General features: G+C 46.9%; 1 protein-coding gene across 2 annotated transcripts in view; it reads left to right on the top strand.

Moving 5' to 3' along the window:
• Positions 1-217: 217 nt before the first annotated feature.
• ssbp4 (single stranded DNA binding protein 4) overlaps positions 218-25,831 on the top strand; it is a 66,543-nt gene continuing 40,929 nt past the window's right edge. For both annotated transcript variants that reach the window (XM_088312467.1, XM_088312468.1), the window contains exons 1-4: positions 218-366; positions 9,504-9,576; positions 14,913-14,974; positions 20,441-20,525. In XM_088312467.1, the coding sequence (XP_088168593.1) occupies positions 311-366; positions 9,504-9,576; positions 14,913-14,974; positions 20,441-20,525 (276 nt within the window). In that variant the 5' untranslated portion in view covers positions 218-310. The remainder of the gene's footprint in view (positions 367-9,503; positions 9,577-14,912; positions 14,975-20,440; positions 20,526-25,831) is intronic.

Genomic DNA, 25,831 nt, shown 5'->3' with positions numbered 1-25,831 from the left:
AGGGAGGACGTGCAGGTCTACGGAACAGCGGCTGAGGAGAAGAGAAGGGGGGGGGAAATCCAGCCGATGACGGTTTCAAGTTCCCCCGATAGAAACTGTGCCTGATTTGTGGCCAATGTAGGAGATGTAAAAAAAAAAAAGTGAGCGAGAAAGAGAGGAAGGCGGGAGCGAGGGAGAAAGGGAGGGGAGGAGGGAGGGAGGAAAGGGGGGAGGAAAACACTGAAGGGGTAGCTATGGAGATGGAGCGTTTTCCTGGCTGCTTTCTTTGACAGGTGTTGAGTGGGGCAAAAGTCTTAAAACAGAATCCAGCATGTACGCCAAAGGTAAAGGAGCCGTGGTCCCTTCCGACAGCCAAGCGCGAGAAAAGTAAGTCGGAGCGTTTGTTTGCTTTTAAATCTCTCGCCGATTTTTTTTAAAGGCTGCTTTTACCTGCACGCAGCGCCGATGCGAACTTTCTCCAACTAGCTTCCGTCACTGTGAATTGAAATTGTTTTAACGCACGCCTTCAAACGCTTTAAAGGTGCACGCGTTAAACTTTTCACTTTTTCAACGGACTTCCTGGTCGTGTTTTTGCTTTTCTTTTCTTTCTTTCTATTTTTGTTAAGTTCGCTCCCGGTGCTTGTTGTAAAGTGCTGCTCTCGCCGGACAACCGAGCTTGGCTTGCGGGGGCTCACGTGCGGGCTGCACGGAGGAGTCAAAAGTTTTTGTCCCGGTAAACTTTTTTTTTTTTTTCAGAGAGAGGAAGAGGCAGTTTTGCCAGTGAATGTTGCGCTTTTGCAGGGCATCGGGGCAGACTTTTGCTGGTGAAAACTGGATCGACCTCGCGGGCTTCTGGTAGCTTATCGTGCAGTGGAATCACGGAGATGTGCTTTAAAAACGCATTTGCTTCAAGCTCTTGTTCTTTTTAAAGTGCTCACTGGCTGTCGACGAAGTAGAAACTTAAGGCGGAAAAATGCACGTGCAGCTCAATTTACTTGCTATGTGGGACTTTTTTTTGCACCAGAAACATAAAGAGTGGGATTCATTCATTTTTAACCAGGGTGAGCAACCTATGGGCTGCGGGCCATCTCCAGCCAGTCAGATGATTTGATCGGGTTGATGCGACCCAGATGAAAACACCTTTTGAAACATGTGTGAGGCTGTCCCTTGAAGTTTGGCATATTCAGACAAAATGACATTTGTTCAGATTCTAGGGACACCTTTAAAAAATAAAAATAGCATTAAGTTTGTGCTTCTTGATTTCCGGCTTTGTTACATTGTGCGGCTCCTTCTGGTGTGCATGCTTTGGCCACCAGGCGGCAGTATATAACAAATTGTACATGGAAGGATGGTTGCAATCAAGTATTTTTTGTGGAGGATAAAGAATATATGCCTGAGAGTATTGTTGTTATTGTCTGTTTACATCTTGTTGCTGCACCATTTGTGTTCAAATATCTGTCGCTTAATGAATGACAGCGCCACAATGTTGACGCTAATTTCATTAGCCTGTGTAAGGCGTTTTGGATTGTGTGTTAGCATTAAGATAATGAGCCTGTTGGACACAATGTTGTGAGCTTTTTTTTTTTTGTTTGTGTAATTTTCCTTGTATGTTAAGTTTTTCAGTAAACTACTCGCTGTAGAATGTTTGCGCCAGAACGATTACGGAATACTGTCATAAGCAGAAGAATTAAAATCATGGGGCTCATCTCATTTGTTTACCTCAGCGAGATGTTTGCTTCTTCTCCGGGACCCATTTTTTTTTTAACCAGCATACTGATGGACATCCGCTTTTCGGGCGTCGTCAGTTTACAACAGAGTTGTGTTAGGCGCCAAAGTCTCTCACTAACCTACTGGTACTAAAGTCATAATTCATTAAAAATACAAAAGCAAGCCAATGGCAAGCTTGTTTGTCATTTGAGGACTCTTTTAGGGCAACGTGTAACTGAGTTTATCACCTCAGAGTGAATTTGTAAAACACTTCTATGTGATAAATGTCTTAGAGTCGGATGAAATCCAGTAAGTTTTCGCGGAACTGAGCGTGTCGCGTGATGACGTTTTCGAACAAACTTGTTCATTGCAAGCCGTTTGTAACCTCAAAAGTTGGGACTGGCGTCAAATCTTTTTTGTTGTCGCACAGGGTGCTGCATGTGAAATCGAATCAATGACGTAAACAGAGAATCAAGAATTTCTTACGTGAATCAAAAAGGAAATTTTTCTTATGTTTAAGATTCGGCGTTCCCAAATGGGAATGGACATTTTGTGGGGACCTATCGTCTGTTTTTCACTGAACAGCTGATAGATAATTTTTGCTCAGGAATGGAGCATCTAACATGGAGATATACCTTGCGTGTCATTTTGGAGCCAAGCAACTCTAATAATGTGAGGGCAGCCGGAGCTTTATTGAGTCAAGCCGTAGCCTTGTCTAATAGAAAAAAAATGTTTTGGCAAATCTTCTGGCACTTATAAACAATTACCGTAATCTCAGGACTATAACGCGCACCCATATTTAAGCCGCAGCAGCTCTTCTTTGAAAAAAAAAATAAAAATATCTCACCAGGCCATAAGTCGCAGTTTTCTATGCTTTCAAAAATGAAAGAAAAAATGTTTACTGCATGTACGGAACAATTTTGTCCTGTGAATGCACATAAACGTACTTCAACAGATGGTTAAAACTTGGCAATAACTTTGCTCATTAAAACCGAACACCCAAGAGAAAAAAAAATATTGATATTTATTTAGCCTATTTTCTGAACTATAGAGCGCCCCTAGTGGTGAAAGAAAAATCCACAGAAAAGCCGCACCGTTGTATTAGCTGATGATTGAAAATTGAGGGAAAAAAGTAGCGGCTTATCATCCGCAAAATACGGTACAAACTTTTTGCAGGGTGCGTCAGTTACTCATAGATTTTTGCTTAGTCCCTCATGATGTAGCACAACTTGCTTTTGTTATAAAAAAAAAATAATCCCAGGCCCAAAATTGAAAGTGACCAAAAATGGAAATTCCAACGCGTGCTGTGAAATTGATGCCGATCATCTAAGCAACCACACAAAACGTTTCCTCTTATATGTGATGCTTTGCCTTGTTGGCTATTGCGTCATCCTGCTCTGAATGCATGCGTGTGTGTGTGTGTGTTTTTGTACACACGCATCCCAGGTGGCCCTCCGAACAGCAGGCACCAGGTGACCCTTGAACCCACGTATGATGCTTTAATCTACACGTGACGTGAGCAGACGCCAAGGGTGCGTTTACACCTGTTTTCCGCTTCATTGGCCCCTCCACCTAAAAGCAACACATCGATTGTTGTCTGATTTTTGCCCCCCCCCACCCCAAAAAAAAATGCCTCGTTTGAAACGATCGTGTAGGAGGAGGATTAATAAAGCAGCTCATGAGGAATTCACGTCTGCGGAGAGGCGGCGACAAGAATGTTACTGTAATGCGTAACAAAAGATTTGTTCATAGCGCGTCGCGTGTCGCTTTGCGTTCAGATCAGCCGCGTATGAGACGCGTCGCAATAAATGTCGTGCAATTGTGCGAATGCGCCAACGCCGAGCGTTTACTCATGTCATTATGTGGCGTTAAAAGCGGGGTATGTTGTGGCATGTTTTGAAAAAGTGAACGGTGTTTGGTGCGCATTAGTGATCGGACGATTATTGGAGCCGATATTTGGCGTTTTGCTGATTATCGGCATCTTCCTTTTTTTGAACTTTCAAGGCCGATAAATTAAATGGTTTATTTTGGCTCGCTGCGGCACACGTCTCTCTCTTTCTCCGCTGTGCTCGTGGCCCTGCCTGCAGAAGCCGATTGGCCCGCCCACACTCCCAAAACAAAAACGAAAACCTTTGCTCAAAAATCTATCGAGAAAAATCCATATTTAAAAGCGTTAATATCGACCGGCGATGGGCCCAACACAACACATCGTGCCACGGCTGACCTGTGAGTGGCAGCGCGGTGCCGCAGGGCATCCAGACGGCCGCAACATGTCAAAGACGTGTCGGAGTGGAAGAAGAAATAGAAGACGTTCACTATTTGCGTTCGGGCAACAGGTCGCTCCCAATCTCAGTCCTTTGCTCGGCCCAACTCGATGCCGACCACGCTCATCAGGAAATCTTGGCCAGGGTATCAAGTCTTTGATTGCACGAAAGCGTAAGGATGTGACCCGCCTGCCTATTTTAGGGATGGAACCGTCACACTTTTGGAGAAGCAAATATTCGGGACAAAAACAATTGAACATTATTAACAGCAAAATGTGCAAATAGCTGAGGGTCACCATCTTCACCTTCCAAAGTTGCTTTCTAGCTTTGTGAGTGACGTGGGTGTCACTGAATGAGTGTGCGGCGTCGGCCTTTTGTGAGCTTCGTTTAGTGGCTGACGATGTGGCCGACTTTTGAGGTTTTTCCAAGGTGCAATTATTGCGAGTTGAAAATGGAATTTGGAGGTCACTCTGTGTGTGTGTGTTTGGTGTGTGTGTGTGTGTGTGTGTGTGTTGCCATGCAAGCCCAACAGAGGCCCTCTCTCTTGCCCTCTTGGTCCTCACCTGTCTTGTTCGCCTAACCTGCCCTGCAGGGCGGACACATGTTCCCTTGTAAGCGCTTCTCGGTGCGTCACCGAATTAGCCCTTTCCATATTCATGCGGCGTTTTACATATTCACACGGTGTGACGGGGGTGCCACCGAGCAGACGATTGAACAAGACTGAAGTCGTCTGTTCCCGCCGATGACAAAAGAAGGGAAGCCCCGCACTCTAAGTCCGAGGAACCGGTTTGGAGTTGTCTTATAGTTTAAACCCAAAAATGCTTTCATTGTCCCACGTCGTCATGGAGTGAACATTCCCACCGCAAGTTCATTTAGGCCGCATGCACCCGACAGGCCCAAGTATCATAATTAAATGACAAAAGTTATGTTACGTGTGGAAGGGGGTTGACGTGCGGCCGTAAATCGCTGGAATGAAATCGTTGACAAGGCATGGGGGGGGACGGGAGACTTGGGGACGGCGGCTGGTCACCAATACAGAAGCCGTTTGGGAAAAGTCACACATTTTCCTGAAATTCCCAATGGCCGCCACTTGAGTGGCTACATTGGCAACCCAAATTGTAATCAGAGATTGCTTTCGGTGTCCTTGGCTTTATTTCATGCGCTCATTTCAAAGGTTTTGTTTTTGTTTTTAAGCAATTTTATGACGTTTCTGAAAATAATCCATCTGTTGCAGAACCTAACCCTTAATTCATAAATATTACGAAATGATTGTGATATAATATCATGAAAATTCGGAATGGCGGAATTTGGAATCAGCGCAAAAATCGTCCAGAAAAGTCACTTTAAAAAAACCCAAACTTATAAGAATGATGACCAGTGCAGATTCCACCATTTGTTCTTGAACAACTTTGCCAAAAAGTGCAAATTTCATACAAGACAAAAGCGCAAAATGAAGAATGGTGAGCCAGATGTAGCAACCACTTTGCCACCGTGTCGTCTCTCCAACGTTTAATTAAATTAAAGCCAGCACGCGCCGTTCGGGGGCTTTTGTATTAATATCACCTTATTGTTCAGTCACCGCTAACTCTTTGAAATGCGCGCTGATGAATCTCGGGTCTTAATGAACGTTTCCGCACGCGCCGATATCCTCGATAGCGATCAAACGTCTTCATTCGGTTTGTTTACAGACATGCTCTCGTGTGATTTGGAGATTTGTTTGGCCTAAAAGATCCTCAAGTGTAAAGTTAATCAGTTGGTTTCTTTACAGCCCCCGCTCCTCCTCCTCTGGCTCCTCCCACGTATTTACATGCCGTTTAATGGTGGGAGGGGGGGGGGGGGGGGGCGATCTTCAGGTTTTCAATGCGCCGTTTTGACTCTGCACAGATGGCGCCGCCATCTGCATTTGGGCCTTTTGAAGACGGCATAAAGAGTTGCGCGGGAACAAGAGAAAACATTTGCTGCAAAGAGGGGAAAGGAACCCTTGATTTGGCCTCGGCACCCTTCGGCTGACTGCGCCCGCCCGTGTCAGGGAGATGACAACAGTCAATTAATGCCGCCGCTCGTCAGGCGCCGCGGCTGCCAGTGCCGTGCAAATATTGGATGCGTGGCTCTCAAGTTATGAATCCGTTTGACATCAGCGCAACCGAGGCCGCCAGGGTGGTGCAAAAGTGTATTTGGTGCGTCCAATAATCAATTTGGGTGAATTTGGTGCCTTTGAGCTGTGGTGTGCAGTACCTCCCTGTAACCAACGGAGGCGCCGATGAGTCACTCAGTCGCTTTAACTGCATGACATCAGCTACGGGAATTCAACGGTAATTGGCGTCATTTCCGGATTATAAAGTGCACCCGCATATAAGCCGCAGCAGCGTTTAAAAAAAAAAAAAATGATATTCAAGCTGCACCAAATGACTACAAGCCACAGTTTTCTATATTTCAAAAATTTGTTGTTGACTGCATGTCCAGAAGGATTTTGTACTGTGAAAACACATAAAAGTACATCAACAGATTTTGGCTTTTAACACGGCAACAACTTTGCTCATGAAAGCAGAACAGACCCAAGAGAAAAAAAAAAAAAAATTATTTTGTGTATTTTCTGAATTATAGAGCGCCCCCTACCGGTGAAAGAAAAATCCACAGAATATATATATATCTAATATCACAGGCTTTTATTGTTTATCCTCTCCAAAAAGACCATTATTTCATCTTATTGAGCAATTATGACATTGTTGTATCATTATTCTTCACGTATATTCTTGCGACGTTTTCATGATCTAAGCTTTTTTCTCAAAATTGCGTTCTTTTCTTCTCAACGTCTTGTGACATTTTTCTTTTTCTCGTCGTTTTCCATTTTTCTTGCAACAGAAAAAAAACTTTTTTTCCCTCGTAAATATTTTGCTTTAAATATTTGGATTTCATTTAGGCCATTCCAACTTTATTCTTGCTATTTCACGACTCTGATACTTTTTTTTCCTCTCACATTACGACTTTTTGTCTTGTGATTTTACGACGTAATTCTCGTCGCATTTTCCCCCTCATAATATTACAACTATTTTACGACTTTTTTTTCTCTCCCGTCTCATCATTTTACTAAACTCCTCAGCTCATCAGCTGCTGTGGGAGGTCTTGACTGCAACCGACATTTATGGCGATATAATCTCCCACTAATCATTCGAACTGCTTTCTCTGTGTTGACAATAAACACAAGAACAAAATGATGGCGCAATTTTTTTTCTGCAGGTGTTGTTTCGTCGCGCGACGGAAGCGCGTGCGGCTGTGCGTGTTTGCCGCCTTATTGACACTGATTTGTTTTGACGAAGGGAGTGCCGTAACAAAGCTGAGCAAATATAAACAGCGTGTGCGCTGGGAATAAGCTTTAGCGGGATCGCTTCTCCGTATCACAGCATCCACGTCGCTCACGCGCCTTCAAGTGCCACATCCATACTGCTCTTATACGATCAGCATGAATAATTAATATTCCGGAAATAATATTTTGCCATTTTATGTGGCTACACTTGGCGGGTACCGTTTAAATTATGCATGCGACACATCTTTAGTCTTTTTTTTTTTTTTTTCTCCCCTCTCCAAGATAATACTGTCTGTGAAAGAGAGGTGCTTAATCCCTCTCTTTCGCCGCACACCTCAGCTCACCCTGCTCCGCGCTCAAACTGCTGAATTATTGAAACAAAGACACGAAAGTTCATTTGCTAACCGTCTGCGCTTTAGCCGCGAAGCCCGGCCGAGAAGCGCTCGTCTCGGGAGGCCAGTCGAGGGAAGGGAACGCCGGGATGGGGCTGCCCCGCGGTGCGTTTCCAGACGAGAAGACTTGTTGATGTGCGGGCGAGGAACGAAGCGCGTAACAGTCATGGATCGCCCATCCAGCCGTCATCCACGTCGCTTATCCGAAAAAATGCGATTCATCACCGTTAATTACAGAATTTTTTTGCCATTAATTCGTCAAAAAATGTCATCGCTTGACAGCGCTAATAAAAATATATCGATCTCTGTTGCATATAATTGAAAACCAAAATATATAAAACAATATTCCAAATTATTGAAAAAAATGGTTGCGTCTGCGGGCATCCTTTGCGTCCCCACAATTTGTTAGCATTAAGCTAGCGAGCCTTCATTTGAACAAATCACGCTTGAAACATTTTGCTGCTTGGTCAAATTGTTTACGTCGAATAATTTGGTCGAAAATGAACATCAACCTTGAGTTGGAACATATTTGGCTTTTGACTTTTGACTCGCATTTTTTTACGTGACGTTTGTTGGTGTGTGCTAAGCGCGGCACCGCAGGCTGAACGTCAACTACCGACACACGTCGGTGGAGCTTTTGGACTTTTTATCGGCGTTGCCAAGACGTCGCTTGACGTGTGGAGCATTTAGCCTCATCTTTGGATGAATATTTCTTTGCTGCCAAACTCTGCGGGTATCGTGGCATCGATTTTGGGTGGCGAGGTATTATTGGGACGTGGCCCGCGGGCCTTGAGTTTGACACCCGTGCTTGAAGTGATGTCAAATTGAAAGTGAACCAATCTGAAATGTTTTCTCACCACCGCGTTCAGGAAGGTGAGCAAATAGCACCAACATGTTCTCGGTGCGCTCGTTTTCCTGACCGACGTTATTAGCGCCGAGTTCACCGGGAAGGCATTCCCGTCTTTCTTATCCGCTTCGGAAGGAGGAGGCTGCGACCTTGAGATTCCCTCCGACATCGTCTCGTGCGCCTCCTCCTCCCGACTCCTTCATCAGTCGGCCTGACAAAATGTCCTCACCCATGTCCACTTACGCTTCCCGCATCTGACTGAGGAACAAAAGGTGCGCCCCGAAGCCCCGAAGCCCGGACCGAACGAGGGGCTCTGAATAACGTATGGCCGCCGAGGCCGATGCGAATCGCCGGGGCTCGGAAAGCCTCAGATGGCACCGGGCCCCGCCATGAAACTTTCATAGCGACCGTCCCCGTGCCGATCGTCGTTCGATCGCGAGACTTTTGACTCGGGTGGTGGTGAAAGAGTTGAGCAATCTCATCTTACGAGGACTTGTTCTCTTGACCTGCAACGACGGCCTTTGCTTCTGCGCACTCCTTCAAGCGAGCGATAAGACGGCCGTGCAATATGGTCCGAGTCTCGTTGGCACCGAAACGCTCACGTGGCGCTCGTCCGAATGAGCGGCGACAACCTTCACGCCGCTCCGTCGCGGAAAGTCGACGGAGGCGCCATCATCGTCCGATTGAGAGTTTCATCTTTTTTTTGCAAACCGCTCACGTCACTCGGATGCATCAGCGGGAACTCTTTTTTTTTTTTTTTGTGTGTGTGGTACTTGACTGCGCTCTTCACGCCGCCCCACATTGTTGCGCTTGCACACCGCTGGGACGTGGCCGCGTGCCACCGAGGCTCTTTGGCCTCCGAGCTGGAGAGCTTTACATTTTACAACGCGTCTTCTTCTTTATTTCTCGCTGGGTTGTTCTCCACCAGTTGTGTCCGATTGAATGCATCGCACAGAGATAACAAAACCCAAAAAATAAATTCTTTTTTTTTTTGTGTGTGTGTTTTGCAGGTTAGCTTTATATGTGTACGAGTATTTGCTCCATGTTGGCGCCCAGAAATCAGCACAGACCTTCCTGTCAGAGGTAAGACTCGACTCTCACGTCATGCGTAACGTGAACAGGTTGCCCACGGCGACCCAAAGTCCAAAATAACATCTGAAGGCTTCAATATTTATTTTATCTGCATCCAAATTTTTGGAGGTGAGGGAACGAAATCATGCAAATGTGTTTGTTTGCTTTAACTTTCGAATATTTTCAACTTTGGACTGATGGAAAAACCAAAAACTTGCGTGAAGAGACAAAAAAAGCTTCCTGCAGGTTTTGCAGACCTTGAAGGGGAAGTCGGGCCCACTCGTCAAGACGTGACATTCGGCTTCACGAGACGTGCGCCATGATCGGTTGTCACGTGCGATGTCAGTTTCAGTCGACTTAAGGATGCCAAAAATCGGATTTTTCAAAGGCAACAACAAGTGGGACATTTTTGAGACCTTTCAATGTTGTATTTGTGTTTATTAATCTAAAAATGGCTTTTTAATCATTATTTCATCCCTGGGAATCGTTTGTTTGCCTCACGATTCCACTAATCAATCACACTGAGGGGAAAAAAAAAAAACAAAACAGCGCTTTGACCGGAGCTCAATTGCTGGTGAGAACGCCGAGTTCTCGGTCGTGATCGGGCTTACGTCAGGACGACCGTGACGAGCGGCGAGTAAAAAAAAAAAAAAAAAAAATTCAAATTGCAAAAAAAAAAAAAACTAAACCAAAAACTGTCCATCCCGGCGGGTGGTCGGCTTTGTTGCTCACCTCTCTCAAAAGTGCCTCTGGCGAGTTTCTTGCAACTCCCCATGGAGGAAGAAGCGCGTTTTTACAACGGAACAAAGTTCAAATATGTTATTTATTACGCAACAGTTCTTTGTTGTCGGTCTGAATGAATTTTGGACGGTGTTGAAAGCGAAATTCCCCAAAGTGTCATGTCGACTGGGAAGCATGTCCAATGAAAACAAAAGTAAAAGAGAGATGATTCTCCCAAGACACTCTTTGAACTTAGTCACTGCCATTGACGAGTAGAGACGTCAAAAGGTGTTCGATGCGTCTTCACTCGTCTAAACGTGGCGTCGGGAAGGATATCCTCGTTTGTAGAATATGCCAAATGCACCCATTTCGAGCCAGTTTGTCGCTTAAACATGCTGACACAGTAAAGAATAACATTCGCAAGCAAAAGGTCACCCGTAGAGAATGCCAAAAATTAAAAAATCAAATTTGGAACCAAGCTTTGTTTTCTTTCCCGATGCTCCCTTGACTCCTTGTTAATTTGGGATAATGTAAACATGGCGTCGGTTGACTTCCTTGATACGATTTCCCGCCCTTAATTATTAGGCCTAATTTGTTATAAACGCTGCGTAATGAGATCACTTTGTCGCGTCGTAAGCACGTGTTGTTGCTCGCTTTTTGTGCCTCCTCCCATTGCCGAGTTAAATGCGATGTGAGCTATTTGGAACGCGTCCCAAAGCAAAGTCATCGTTTGTCTGCCGGACTGATTTTAGCTCCTTGAAATGTCCAAGATCAAAACGCAAGGATGTTTCATCACCATCTCTTTAGGCTCCTTGCTTGCGATTCCACATGGAAGCTTCCTACAATGCAAAAAATTAATTAATTTTGCAGTTGCTTAAGAATGCTATCTGACTTTCATTGTTGGCTTAAAAAATATATTAAAAGTGTGCAGATGGCTACAAATGTGCTTTGCTCGTTGAACTTGGCCGAAAAGCGTCTTGCTCTGACCAACCCATCAAAAATGCTGACGTCGTTGATGGCCAGCGATTTGAAATCTGCGTTAATAAACATTGCTGATATAGTTTCAATTGCACGACTTGATTCTGAAGGGCCGCACAGACCTCCTTTGTGGAGTTTGCATGTTCTTCCCGAGGCTGCGTGGCTTTTCTCCGGGTATTCCGGTTCCATTCCAAAACAAGCACGGCAAGTTGATTGGACACTGGAAATTGCCCCTCAGTGTGTTTGTTTGTCGTCTTTGTTTGCCCCGCGATTGGCTGGCAACCCGTTCAGGGTGTCCCCAACCTACTGCCCGACGATAGCTGCGGCATCCCTCGCGACCCTTGTGAGGAGAAGCGGAACAGATAATTGATGGATGAATGCCTCCACATCCACGTGTGTCAACAATCGACTTTTTAGAATCCGGGCCATCCCAAATATTCCCCGGCCCAAAAATCGAAGAGAAGCCCGTGAATGAATCTCCCGGAAATCGCAATTCCTTTTTTGACATTTCTGTCCATTTTTTGCGCCGCATCGATGCCGACATCTCAAATGGTCCGCGTATTTGGATGACGCCGACAGTCGAGCGTACGCGTGAGTAAAAGCGGCAGCTTGACCTTTGACCCCCGTTCGCCCCCTTCACGCAGTTGAGCACATAAAGTGAGTGGAGTATTAGACAAATGGTTTGCGAAAAGATCCGCTCTGTCAGCCATCTGCATTCATCAGCGTTCACTTCCCAGGTTTACACTCCAGCGCTTCATGAATCACGAGAGCGAGCTGCTTTTTGGTAAATAAATGGAACGAGTCGACCATCCTGAAACTATTCGAACCCCCACTATTTGAGAAGCACAGATCTAGAACAAAATAATCCTTCATTTTGCATCGTAGGTGATGATCAGAAGAACCCAAGTGCATTCGTCTTAGCTAGAATTTGAACTTTTTATTTCACGGAGAAAACAAAATTCACACTTGGACGGAACGCAATGTGAACGGCATGACACTTTGAATCCCACCTTCACCCCCTCATCACATTTTGCGAATCCCTGCTGCACGCAGCACAATCAAACTGCGGCTGAATTGAGTTGAGGCCGAAAGGCAGGTGTGGGCAAACTACGGCCCGGGGGCCACATGCGGCCCCTTAAACATTTTAATCCGGCCCGCCGAACTTGAAAAAAATGAAATGAATAAACTTTGTTCGTTTTTTTTTTAAATATTGTGGGGTGTCAAAGAGATATTTTGTTGTAATGCATTTGTTCACTTTCATTTCAAATTAAATGAAGCGAGGTGACCAAAACATTCCATCCATCTGCTCCTGATCCGGCCCCTCTGTCAACTTTTAGGACCCATTGTGGCCCACCAATCCAAAAGTTTTCGAGCGCCAAACAATGGAAACAAAATAATTTTCTCTCCCCGACTGCTGAACGCAGATTTCGAAGCTCAAAGTGAAAAGTTCCGATATTTCTTTTGGGTACGTGTGATTAGGTGAACGACACCGACGAGTCAAGTCATTCGGTTCTTCCGTGTCTCCATATCTGTTGTTCCCGTCCAACCGAGATGTTTAAAACGATTAGAGACCTTTGTTTTCCCGGGTGGACGGAAGGCGCGCCCCGTCGCTCGGTTCTGTCTCATGTGAGCACTATCGCGCGGACTCTCAATTAACCTCCGGTCCTCCCGCGGTGATGCGATCGTGTTTGTCGTACCTGGATGTGCGCTCGTTCCCCGAGTGCGCTACTTGAGACTCTTCAAGCCTTCACGTCAAAGCGAAAGGCCTGATTTTTTTTTGTTGTTGTTGTTTTTTTTGGAATGAAATTGAACGCAAGATGATTCAGTGAGCTGCGGCCAAGAGTCGAATCAGCACATGCTCTTTTCCGTCCGCCGCACTTCATTGGGAGATTATTGTTTAAAAGCAACGGCGGGACCTTTTTAATTTCTTGGGTCGAATGTCAGATCAGTGGGTGCATGTTGCGCCGTCCTCCGCTTGGCACCGTTTGCAAACCGTCTTCCAACTTTCTGCAGAATGTTGCTCTTTGTCGGAGCCAAAAGCCTCTCCATCCACTCCCCAGATGCTTGAGGAAGCGGGCTCGAAAGTTTAGGCAGCCAAATTTCAACCGATTTTCCTGCTAATCGTTCTTGGCTCTGCAGGCACGATGAATTCTCTGCATTCATCGTGTCGGGAGATAAAAAAAAAATGGAATTGCACATGATCTCTCGTGCACCTTTCCGCAAATTGGGCCGGTCGATTTTCACTTCAAATTAGTCGTGACGGGAAAAATGCGAAAACCAGGCCAAAGGGACGTTCGTTAGAATTAGTGTTAGACCGATATGCTTTTTCCAGGGTCGATACCGATTTTTAGTCGTCATGGAGGCCGATAACCGAGATTTGAAGCCGATGTTCATTGGTTGAAAATAGACCAGATGGTGCTATGGGCGGGCCGATTTGCTTCTGCAGGCAGGGCCACCAGCACAGCAGAGAAAGAGGTGAAATAGTGCTGCGGCCAGCCAAAATAAACCAGCTTTTAATTTATCAGCCTTGAAAGTTAAAATAAAAGTCCGATGCCGATAATCGGCAAAATGCCAAACATGGTCCCCGATAATCGGTCCGGCCGATAATCGGTCTATCTACAGTTAGGATCAGTCAAAATATGTCACTAACAGTGTCTTAGCGAGATGTGACCGCTGCCAAAAATCCAAAGATTCTGATTCCGAAGTAGACTGAGGAGGAACAAATTAGTGACTGCCCCAGCAAAGGGGAGACTGCGGAGTCTAATGCTGTCACATCCAGAGCTAAAGATGTTATTCAAGAGGAGACGAAGCGCTGCAGCAAAGCGGAGACTGTTGAGTGTCCTGAGCTAACCGACACATCGCCTAATACAGAGCGCTGCAGCTAATTGGAGACTGCGGAGTTTGATACTGCATTGTACAGAGTTCAGTCTGATCCCTTCATGAAGAATCTGAGGGCAGAATAAAAAAAAAAGTGGCGACGATAAGACTCTGCACTGTCCTGAACTAAGTGTGTTATTGAAGAAGAGACTGAGGGCATCATACGCACATAAGCAACAAAGTGGAGACTATGGTGCACAATAACATAACCTCCAGAGCCAAGTGACTTATTTAAGAGCGAATGAAAGTGTGGGGTCAAAAAAAAAAAGGAAGATTGTGAAGTGCAATACTGCAGAACCCCGAGCTGAGTGTTGCATTCAGGAGGAGACTGCGGGCGAAATAGGATCGCTGCAGCAAAGTAAAGTACAGCCCGTGGAGCAGAATGCGGACGTGGCCAGAGCTGAAAATGTGGACGCAAACCGTGGATTGTGGCGTGACCCGGAAGTGTTTTCCGTCATGATCGCTCTCGGTTTTGCCGGTGAAAAATCGTCACCGCTAAGTAGTGTCGGCACCTTGCTGCGCGCAAAAGGAACATCGTCTTCCTTGATGTGCCGCAGTGCAAGTGTGGAGCAGCTAGCCGGTCCACTATCACGCTGGGGGATCTTATCTGGACTTCCAGATAGCAGCTGGAGTTCTTGCTGCGGTGCAAAGCGACAGCCTCTCAAGGATGGGGGGGGGCGGAGGGGAGCCAAGCTTTTTCTGTCGGACCAACTAAAGTTTGACGGCCGTTAAAGCCAACTGAACTAACACTCAATTTCTTGTCTCCCGCTCAGATCCGATGGGAGAAGAACATCACACTCGGGGAACCGCCGGGATTTTTACACTCGTGGTGGTGGTATGTATATTTGCCGATCCCAACACACACACGGCTCACGTTACTCCTGTAAGAGTGCTCATCTTGATGAGGTGGAGGAATGCGTAGCGAGGGTGGGGCGGGGTTCAGTAATTGCTGGGAATGCTAAGTGCTTCATCTCACATATGTTTAAGTGCTTCTTGCTTTCACCAGCGAGTTCATTTCTGTTCGGTCAACACTTGTCACGGGTGTCACGCTCATTTTTGCTCGGGGGCCACATGGAGGGAAATCAAGGACCAAGTGGGGAAATATAACGTAAAACAATGGTGTCAATATGACGCAGATTATCGCGATTTGCATGCTAGCGCGAGTTGAACGTGTCATATTTAACACATTCATCTTTGATTTAGCGGACCGGATTAAACCCGTGCGTGGGCCAGTTCCGGCCCACGGGCCATAGGTTTGACACGCCCGCACTATTATTTTTTTTATTTCTCGCGGGCTCGTCTCTTCTTCTTCTGCCTCTTTGGACGACTGCGGCAGACTAACGCTTGATGAGCAGCGAACAGCGTGTTCCGTTCTGTCTGGCTGGCTCGGGTCAGCGCGCTTGCAGGCGGACACGCTCGTCCTCCGCAGGATCAAGCCAAGCGGCGCAGTTGCAACAAAAATGAGAAGAGCTTGTTCTTCCTGTTCCGTTCGTGTTGCACGCCTTCAACCAATCAACAGATTGAAGAGGCGTGGCCGTCCATTTAAAAACGTATATATATTTTTATTAAATCCTGCTTGTGGTCACGATGGTCGCGTTTGAACTTTGCGTTCAAGTGGGGATGTGATGCGCGATGAGACGGAAAAAGAAGTTGGACAGAATTCCCCGTCTTCCTCGAAGCCCCCTGGCCCGGTTCCGTGTAGTAGACGGGCCGTTTCATTCCCGCCGTCCTTTCGGGGCCTCCGTGTGTGTCGTTGCTGTCGAGTGTGTTAACGCGACGCCTAGTCGTCTTTAAAAGAGCTCGTCTTCATTCGGCCAACAAAAGCGAGGGGGGGGGGGGGCGGTCCCCAAACATCGGGCGGCGGAGTGCGAGCGCTTTGTGGGACGTTTGTTTGGTACCGGGCTCCAACATAAAAAAAAAACAAACAAACAAAAAAAGAATCCGAAAACTTTCAAGAACAGGAAAGTTGCATTTTGAGAAGCACCGCATTAGCTGACGATGGGCCCGACGCCTTGACGAGAAACAAGCACTGAATCTTTTGCTCGAATTTGTTTCCAAAATGGGACTTGACGACGACATCGCTAAGGTGCGTCTGTCTGGGCCGGGCAGCACGTGGACACGAGAACTCACGAGGGGGGTGGGGGTTCCCCTGGGTTGTCGCCAACCCCCTCGAAGGCCTCCCCCAAAACAAAAGGTCCAGATGGTAGGAAAGCCAGCAAGCTTCCACATGGCTCCCGCCCCGCCGCCCCCTCGCAACCTTTGTCTGCCGGCCTGTCCTTTGTTTGCGGAAGAGAGACCCCCGAATGGATTAACTCTTTGCATTTCAGCCTCTTTTGTGTTAAACAGCCAAACCTAAGACCCCGACCCCGCTGTCACCCTGACACCCCCCCACCCCAAAGCCGTCGCCTGCTCGCCACCTCACTCGGCTGTTCTTCGCCGCCTCGGAGGATGCTTCCTGTAGGATGGCGTGAGGAGGGGGAGTGCTTTAGAATCCGACTGTGGAAGGGAGTGGGGCGGTGTTGGGGGTCTGAAGGTTTTTAGTGTGTGTGGGGGGGGGTCACTCATCCACATCTGTTGTTAGGAGTGGACGGATAAAGAAAAGCCTCGGTGAGGGCTGCAGGTGTCGATTGTGTCATTAGCTCCTTCCCGATTGGCCGCTGCTCGTTGTCTCCTCTTTATCCCCAAATCGATTGCTTGAACCAGTTTTCACTGGATGCCCACTGAATTCTGAACCCAACACACGCACACGAACACGCACAATAATCCCCCCACAACAACAATATGGCGTGGGGATCACTTTGTTGGTTTTCTTGTTCGAGAAGAAGATGCGGCTTTTGCTCTGAAACGGTCGAAAAGATAGTTACTCCTTTCCTTGTTTAATTATTTGCGTTTCTTTTTTTTTTGTGCGTGTAATGATTAGGTTGTAAGCATCTTAAACATCATGGATGTTTTTGAATCAGTTCAACTTGTATTTGTGTCACATGCCAATTAGTTTTTGTTCATGTTTCATTGTATACTCGCTCCGCCCCTTTGTCGTGTGGTGTTCCGCAAGGTTCCATTTTGGGGCCCTTGCTCTTTTCGTTTGACTTGCTCATCCCATGTTTTCCCACCTTGCTTGCTTCGAATAGTCTGACATGCTCCCACCGTTTGGCCAAAGTCCGCTTCTGCAGTTCCAGCTCAACCGCAACCCTAATAAGGATTAAAAAAACAAAAACCAAAAAACAAAACCTTCCCACCTTTTTCTCCCAAGGGACGCACGCTTTTCCTTCACTTTTGAGACTGAGCCGTCACTAGCTAGCCGCTCGCCAAAGTGGCAGACCGGATTATGGTGCCGACGTCTGGCTTTGTTTACGTGCCGAAGCCTCATTGTAAATGCCGGCTTTGTCCCACCACCGTTAATTGCAAATAATTATCGTGATGGCATTTAATTTCGGTAATTGTCTTCTTCTGGACGTCTGCGTGCTAATCCCTCTTCCTGCTCTTTTGCCGATGTTGGTGTTATTTGTTATTCGCTTTGTTGCTGCTTTGAATGAAGTCACGAAAGACGATCCGTCCATGTATGCGTCACCCCGAAAAGAGAATGCAAATCCCTCCGCTCACGTATCTCAAATGGCATAACAGCGAAATAAGATGGCCAAGGTTGGATCTTTCGATCGAGATGATTAGGTAATTGCGTGAATCCTTATCCAATGGTTGATGCTAATTAACTAAAAATTTTGATTGAACAGATAATCTTGATCGGCGCGAAGGAAGTAAAATCCGCCGTGGCCTCCCACGTGTTCGTGGCGTACGGCGTGAGACGGCAATATCGAGCGACGCAGATGAGCGCGACGGAACGGGACCACGATGAAGCAAATACAGGATGCGGTTCCAACATCCCACGTCGTGCTTTTCTTTTTCAATTACCGTATTTTCCGGACTATCAAGCGCACCCGCATAAAAGCCGCAGCAACTCGGCAGCAATTCTTTTTAACGCAGACGTTGAGATATGATAATGTTCACTGACGTTATTGTCATTCGGGATGGACACACACACACACACACACGGCTCGTCTCGCTTTGTCTTGGAGGGCACCCGTGTTCTTGCCGAGCGCCTCGGGCACCAACTCTGTCCTTTCATCTATAAATACTCTTAACACTTCTATTTTAGTTCACATTGTCACAAGTCTGAGAGGTTCCAGCCAAAGGTTGAAAAGTGTTGTTTTTTTTTTTTTAATGCGTTTTATTTTAAGAACTTTGATTTCAGTGCCTGCTTTTTTTTTTTGTTGTTGTTGGAATTGCCCTCAGATAACGTCATCAAAATGGTTCAGGTCGAATATAATCTCTTGTGGGAAGCTGCTTGAACTTCGATTTGTTCAAATTTAAAAACGGAACAAATTCCACAGTCCAATTGTGGTCATCGTCAAAACTTAACTGCACCTCAAATGAAATGTTGAATGCCGCTATTTCGAATGACACGTTGTCTCTAAAACAATCGCTAAAGTCGGTTTGTTCAAATATTTTTAAGGTGATAAGAATTCTAATTTGTTCAATGAAATGATTGAGCATCGTCCCACGCTGGCGTCATATTTATGAAGAAAATGCCACGAGGTCCACGCACGCACGTCGCCGAATCTTTCTGCCTGTGCCTTGATTAGATCCAGCAAATTTGGGTTACACCAACTTTTCAACGGTCTCAAATATAAAAATACCGCCAGGCGTATATTCTTTATCTTCCGTGAAGAACGAGTAATATGACTGCGGATTGACCGTTTCTGTGCTCTATGAATGAAAATGGTTTTATTGTCTTTAAAAGTCTTCAGTATAAGATTTTTATTTGTATTTTTTTTGAGCTGCGGAACCAATTTGTCCACCTCAAGAGTTGAACATTGAAAATCAATTGGACAAGACTGAGAGCGACTTCGCAGGTACTTGATCTCGGTGTCGTAATGAAGGGCGCTTTTAGATCAGGACCCCTCCTTGCCCCCCCCCCCAGAGACTTTGGGGATTGGCGCTAATGAACTCGTATCGCTATGGCTGATTGGACACTAAGTAACACGAGCGCAGCGGATTGGTCAATGCTTTCGTTCTTCTTTTTTTTTTTTTTTTTTTTAATTAATTTTTTTTTTTTTAGTAAGAAAACAGTTGTATTTTTTTTCCAGATTTTATTGATTAATTAATTAATTTATTTATGTATTTATTTGTCTATCTATTTATTTATTTATTTCGGGTCACTGGTGAGTTTGATCCAATCACGGCTGACTTTGGTCGCTGGGCACATAAAGACCCAACAAGCATTCACACCGATGTTTCGGCGAAGATAAAATGTGTTTCTGGAATGTGAGAGGAAGTCAGAGTAACCGGAAAAAATGGACGTCACCATGGGAGGAACATGCAAAATCCACCTCGAAAAGGCCAGAACAGAGAATCAAACCCAGAACCTGATAACTATGACGCCGACATGCCCACCACGAGGACATTGCCGGTCCAATTTATTGAATATATTTAGATTAATCTAACTTTAGGATGCGATCTGCGGCCGTTCATTTGAAACCATTTTCATTTTTTGATATTTTTACTCCAAAATTAATTGAGTAAAAAAATTCATCATCCATTTTGCATTGGCCAGTATCGGAGCATTTTTCAAGTCCCGTTATGAGCACGGAAGTAAAAAAAGCAAACAAAAAAAAGTCACGGGTGTCATAAAATGTCAGTTGAATTGAAAGTGTTTGAGAGTGGATGCACTTGAAGCAAAAGCGCACGCACGAGGTGAGCTATCACGTTAGCTTCGATCAGTTATGAAATTCAATGAAATGTTCCATCTAAACCGGCGTGCGGACCAATTGTTTGTTGTTTTCAGCTTTACGTCTTCTCTTGGCCAATTGTCATTTTATTAAGCGCGCGATCCGATATCTGCGCAGCCTCTTTAATCCGTTGGGCTTTTTCCTTCAACGTTTGTCCGTTTGCATGAAGGCAACATGAAACTCCGATTGCACTTAATAAATAAGCCGACGACGACGCTGACGAGAGCGTCCCAGTGCGGCTTTTATTTTGCCTCGCTATATTAATCTCTGCTTTTTATGTGCACGTAACAAAACGCTACACTGGAGCGTGAACCCGTCCCACTTTGTTTGCTTGTCAAAGTGACGCACAAAAGAAAAAAAAAAAAAACGCACAAAGCCGCGGTGAATCACAGCGTTATTGTCATGACGCTTTGGAGTCATGTGCGCACTTGTCTCTCTTAGATGACATCAAGCACATACGAGCGCCTTTTTCATTGTTTAACAGCCCCCCCTCTCTCTCTCTTCCTGTGTGTGCGTAGCGTATTCTGGGATCTGTACTGCGCCGCCCCGGACCGGAGAGAGACATGCGAACATTCCAGCGAGGCCAAGGCCTTCCACGATTATGTGAGTCAACCAAAACACATCTCATCACCCCCCCTGTCACTCACCAGAGCTGAGAATTTGCGTTTCCGTGGTTTCTGTTTTTGGGAGAAGCCGGATGTTTTTAAAAATGCATCTTTTTATTTCACGGGATGTCCAGTTTATTCAGTTTTTAATGATCTTTTTGCGGGCCATATTAAACCCGCTTGCGGGCCTGATTCGGCCCGCGGGCCGCATGTTTGACGGCCACGCTGTGTTTCTGAGCATGACAACAAAGTCTGAAATGGTTTCAGCCGACATCTAAATGACTCAAAGTGGCGTTACCGGACAACGTCCGCTTCTGATTCACCTCAGTTTGCGTTTCGGCGACCACCGTGGCTTTATCTCCGCACTTCCTCAAACGATGACCCCTGAACTCTCGGCTCGGAGTCCCCCCGATGAAAGGTCACGCCTCGGCCCGCTAAAGGTCGGCCGGGTGCGCACGATGCGAGCACGTTTCGCCGGCTGCGGGTCGGGGTCTCGGACCCCCTTGACCTTGTCATCTTCTGAAGAGTTGGCCGGTCAATCGGTCGCACCTGCACACACGCCAAGCGCATTTCCTCCGGAGCCGTCTGCTCAAATCCGGTTCATGTGGTTGACTTTGTGCTTCGAGCTCGTTGGGTTGCCCTCAAGACTTTTGGACTTTATTTTGAGCAGACCCCCCCCCCCCTCACCCCCAATCATTCTCAATCGGCAACATGTTTAGCATTCGCTCGCGCGTCGTCTGTCCCCGCAAACGAGGCTCTGCTGCACCTCTTTTACCTGAAACTGCTATTTTTATCCGCGGCGTTCCATTTGGCCCCGAGGCCGTCAAACTCTTGTGTGACACTTGACAAGCCGACATATTACATTTGTTGCGCGTGTCCTGTGTGTGTGCGTGGGCGCCAGCTGACACCTTTCGGTGTGTGTGCGTGCACGTGTTGGACCACCGTAAGATTAATTTCATGCTTAATTAAAGCTGGTCGTTAATTAAATGTGACAACTGTGTCTAATGAATGGAAATGCCGTCTCATTTTGCTGCACCTTTCGCACGTCAACACTTGAATGGCGGCCGGCTCGGCCCAACTTTAACGTCCGCGGGCGATTCGGAAGGTGTGCTTTCAAGCTCGCGGCGACGTCCGGCGTGCCGCTATTGGAAGAAATGTTGAAGGATGCCGGCGATGATTACTTGAACTTCGACCTGACTCAAGTTGAGGAAGTCTGAGTGGGCTGAAAGCGTAAAAACAAGTTGTTGGCCTTCACTTTATTTGCTCCGATCCGTCTCGGAGGTCGCAAATGAACGTGCGACGACGCTCGAGCAAATGCTTGAACTTTGACCCCAGAGTCCGGAGCGGAACGTCCGGACGTTTTTTCTGTGATGCCGGTTGACTTTCAAGGCCAAGATTTCTCGCTGAGCTCCGTCTTATTTGGAATCGGCGTTGAGCGCTCGCACCTCGCGCCCGTCGTCAGCTGCGATGGGCCGCCGCTCGTTTAGCGTATCGGTTGATGCTGAAAGTGAAACGACGGCTCGGACGTCAATCGCCCGAGTTCTCGATGGATTTGACGCGTTGTGATCCATCCGCTGAATTATTTGGAAGCGTGTCTTAATGAAGTCTTTTGCGCGCGAGCTCGAAGGACAACACGATTGATGAATTGCGTCGTCGTGTGCGACCGGCGAGGTGCAATAATTAATTCACGGCGGCTTGACTTTGGTCATATTTGCTAACCTGAAATCTGACGATGCCGCTCCGTTAGTTTGGCGAGGTGCACGGATTTCGCCGGAAAGGGAGTGGCACGCTAAAAAGCGTTTGACTGAGAAGGCTCCACAAGCCAAGAAACGGGCGAGCGAATGTTGCCTTTTGTGCGACGCAGAAGGAGAAGCGTCGAGGTCGATGCGGTGTGAATCCCCGGGGTGACAAGGACTCGGTCTGTCTCTGATTAACTCGGGCTCGCCGGTCCCCGCGGACCGAGCGGCCCGATCAAGCCTCACTTGCGGCCCCTTGCTGATAACGGCTCCCTCTCGCCCCCCCCCCCAGAAAGTGGAAAAACAACGCAACTCCCGGGAGGAGTCACGTGACACCGAGATTGTTTGAAGACGAGCAGCACGTCGGCATCGCATTTTAGAGGTTCGAATATTGTCTCGAGCTCCAGCCCACCTGAGGGTACACGCGATCCAAAATGAAGCAGTCGTCCTTTATAGGCCTGTTTTTCGTGTAAAAAAAATAAAAAATCGGTTCTGAGCGGCATAGATAACATTTCTTCATTTGTGTGCTGGAATTTATTTGGTTGCTTGGCAACAGTGTTTTGGCTTTTGGAAAGCGCGTCTTACTCCACTTTTGACGTTTCGGACCCTCCAGTTTGGGAAGATAATGGAATATGAAGTGCTAATCCTCCGATTTGGGGACGGGTTGACGGCTAATCCGGGGGAATGTGCTGGGATTGGCGGCCTGGCCGCGCTCCCGGAACCCCTGGAAAGGCCTTGCGTTGTCATGCTCGAACAATGCGGCCACGCTGCTTGGCAAATGACGACACACACAAAGTCCTATTTTTATTTTTTGATTTTTTACTCGTCTTCCACTTTGATGATGGCAACATTGAGAGCGGAACGGCGCTCTCTGCGACACTCGCTTCAAATAACGGGCCAAACGGACTTTCAGGGAACGTCGTGCTCGAGTCTCATTGCCGCAGACGTTTTGCTCGGGCTCAGCCAGAGGTCGCGACCCCGAACATCTGCGGTGCGTGCGTGTCCGAGGTCAGCGGCGCGGATTTTCCGCCGCAAGTGCGTCACTGACACGGCGACGCAGAGGAGCGTCACGATGAGGGCTGAGGTGCGAGGGCATAATCTGAAATAGACGGTTAAGACCTCGTTCGCATTTGTGGAATCTAATCCTCAAGTAATAATCTATTAAAGCAACAGTAAGAAGTATTAGATTTATTCATTTTTTTATTCTGCGATTTCCCTTGAAGCCTCGTCACTAAATACAAACGCATAATGTTCTTTTATTTTTGTTAGTATGCAGCAAAGTTGGTAGAAACCCCAAAACCTGACGTTAGCACAGTGGCTAATGCTAACACATCATAAAGTGTTTTGTTGGGCGTGCGTTGGCGAGAATGAGCAATTATTTTGCTTCAAAAAGTGTTTGAATGAGATGGAGAAGCTCGAGAACTTCTCTTTCCTTCCAAATAAGAACTCATTCACCGTCCATGGACGTTTGCCGTCGTCAACTGGAATTTTCTGCCGCTCACGTTTACGATGATCAAGCACATTTTTCCAAAGCACTGCAATGACTCCAAGATCCGTGTAGATGGCGGCATTGCATTGCATGGTTTTTGAGTAGAAGATCAAGATTCAAGGGTGAATCTTGGCTTGTTGCCAACAAATTGGAAGTCGGACGAGTTTCATCTCAAAACACTCCAACAGACACAAGTCGCGACGCAAACGAGCCGCTTCTTGGAGTGAACGGTGAACGTCATGGAAGAAATCTCCGACATTCAACAGAGTCGATGCGTTTCTCGGTTGCATGTTTGGCAACAAATGATTATTTAAGTCATTTTTTGATGCCACGGCGCTCTTCTTTATGAGCGGCACGGACGTCAGCGACGTGAAGCAGTACGCCTGCACCTGTAAATTAAGATAACGATGATGGGACGGCCGGAGGTGCGCCGTGGGCCGTTGCCAGGGGACCTTTTGGGAGGGTTAAACATTTGTCAGGCTGCACCGCGGTAACAGGTGGCACGGGGGGGGGGCACTCTGTAAACAAGCTTGATGGCCCGGCCTTTGTGTTTGCATGCGCACGTTTTCCAGGTGTGCTGCGCTCCGACCCTCCTCTTCTCTCCTCTTTCTTTGTCCCTTTTTTTTTTTTGGGCTGGGGTGCGAATTTCCTCATCCATTCCTTTTTCCTGCTTCCATTCCTCTCAGGTCTTTTTTCGCCGCCAACAACGCACCCCTCCCGCTGCTCTGCCTTTTCTTTGGTCTCTCTTCTGCACTCCCTCCCTATCGCTGCAAGCCGCCTGCCTCCCCTCTCACGGGAGATTGATTGGGTAATCTGGCTGGGTGCCAGCAGTGCCCGCTTTCTCGCTCGGGGGAAGGAGAGAAGCGGGGGCGACATGACGACATGTTGGAATAATAATAACATCCATAATGTAAGCAGAGTAGGATTTTTTTTTTTTCGGACGGTGGGATGAGGGAGGGGAAGAGCGACAGTAGAGGAATGGACTTTGCTAAACGATATCTTCTTCTTCGTCTTGGCCGTTGTTGCTTTAAGTGCTGCCTCCGCACCGTTTTCCAACATCTTTCATGTTTCCCTCCCCCTCCTGCACGTCCTCGGCATGTCCCAAGCAGGCATTTTTGTCTTGGTGGTTTCTTGCCGTCCCTTTAAAGGCCAGACGGCTTCGTCTGCGCCCGTCGGCATGTAAACCAAAGTGCTGTCGGAGAAGCAAAAGATGAAATATTGTTTTGGATTCAACTCCACCGGCAGGTTGGTTGTGGTCCGGCTTAAAGTGGCCAGAAATTTCATTTATCGGCCTTGGAAGTTAAAAAAAAAAAAATGCCGATGCTGATTATCGGCAAAATGCCAAATTTCGACCCGGCCGATAATCGCTCGATCACTAATCTACTTTGTTACGCTCGTACTTGTGTTTTGTTCGAATTGTTACCAGGGGCGCGCTTGGGGACTGCCACTGAGACCGAGACGTTTGCGTAAACCCGAAGATGAGGACGCGAGCGCGAGCGCGAGTAGAAAGCCGAGCGTTTGCTTGGCCGTGTCGCATGCCTGCACGGGCGACGCCGTTCTGACTTTGCCTCCCCCTCACATGTCGGTCCAATTGAATTCCTCTAACCCAGTTACTGACGAATGCCCCCTTCGTCGCAACATCGTCAGACATGAAATTGGAATAATCCCGTTCAATAAATACTCGCTGCCGGGAGTGCGGTAGTCGCGCGTTGGCGCTTTTGTTGACATCTTTTCTCTTTTGGGTTACGTTGTTGGTAGCAACGGATTTTTCTGTCTTAACAACTTACGTGTTTAGCATTCTGCTAAGTGGCTGCAAATATGCAACACATTGAGAAGTGGTCTGATGCAACGCACTTCCACAAAGCCGACTAAAACCACAATACTATTTTGAAAAAAATACAAGTGCAGTGAACTTCATAATGGGTTGGGAAATACATTTTTTTTTGGGGGGGGGGGTTCCAAATTTGGCCACGGAACGAAATGAATCCTTTCCAGCCGCCCCGGCTTCCTGCTTTTTTTTTTTTTGGGACCGGCACTCCAGTTCTGCTGTTCCTCATTAGCTCGGAAACACTGACGACC

Source organism: Idiotropiscis lumnitzeri, chromosome 13 (assembly GCF_059441095.1).
Source record: "Idiotropiscis lumnitzeri isolate Australia: NSW breed Sydney's pygmy pipehorse chromosome 13, RoL_Ilum_1.0, whole genome shotgun sequence".
NCBI lineage: Eukaryota > Metazoa > Chordata > Actinopteri > Syngnathiformes > Syngnathidae > Idiotropiscis > Idiotropiscis lumnitzeri.
This window is presented reverse-complemented; position numbering and strand designations above follow the sequence as displayed.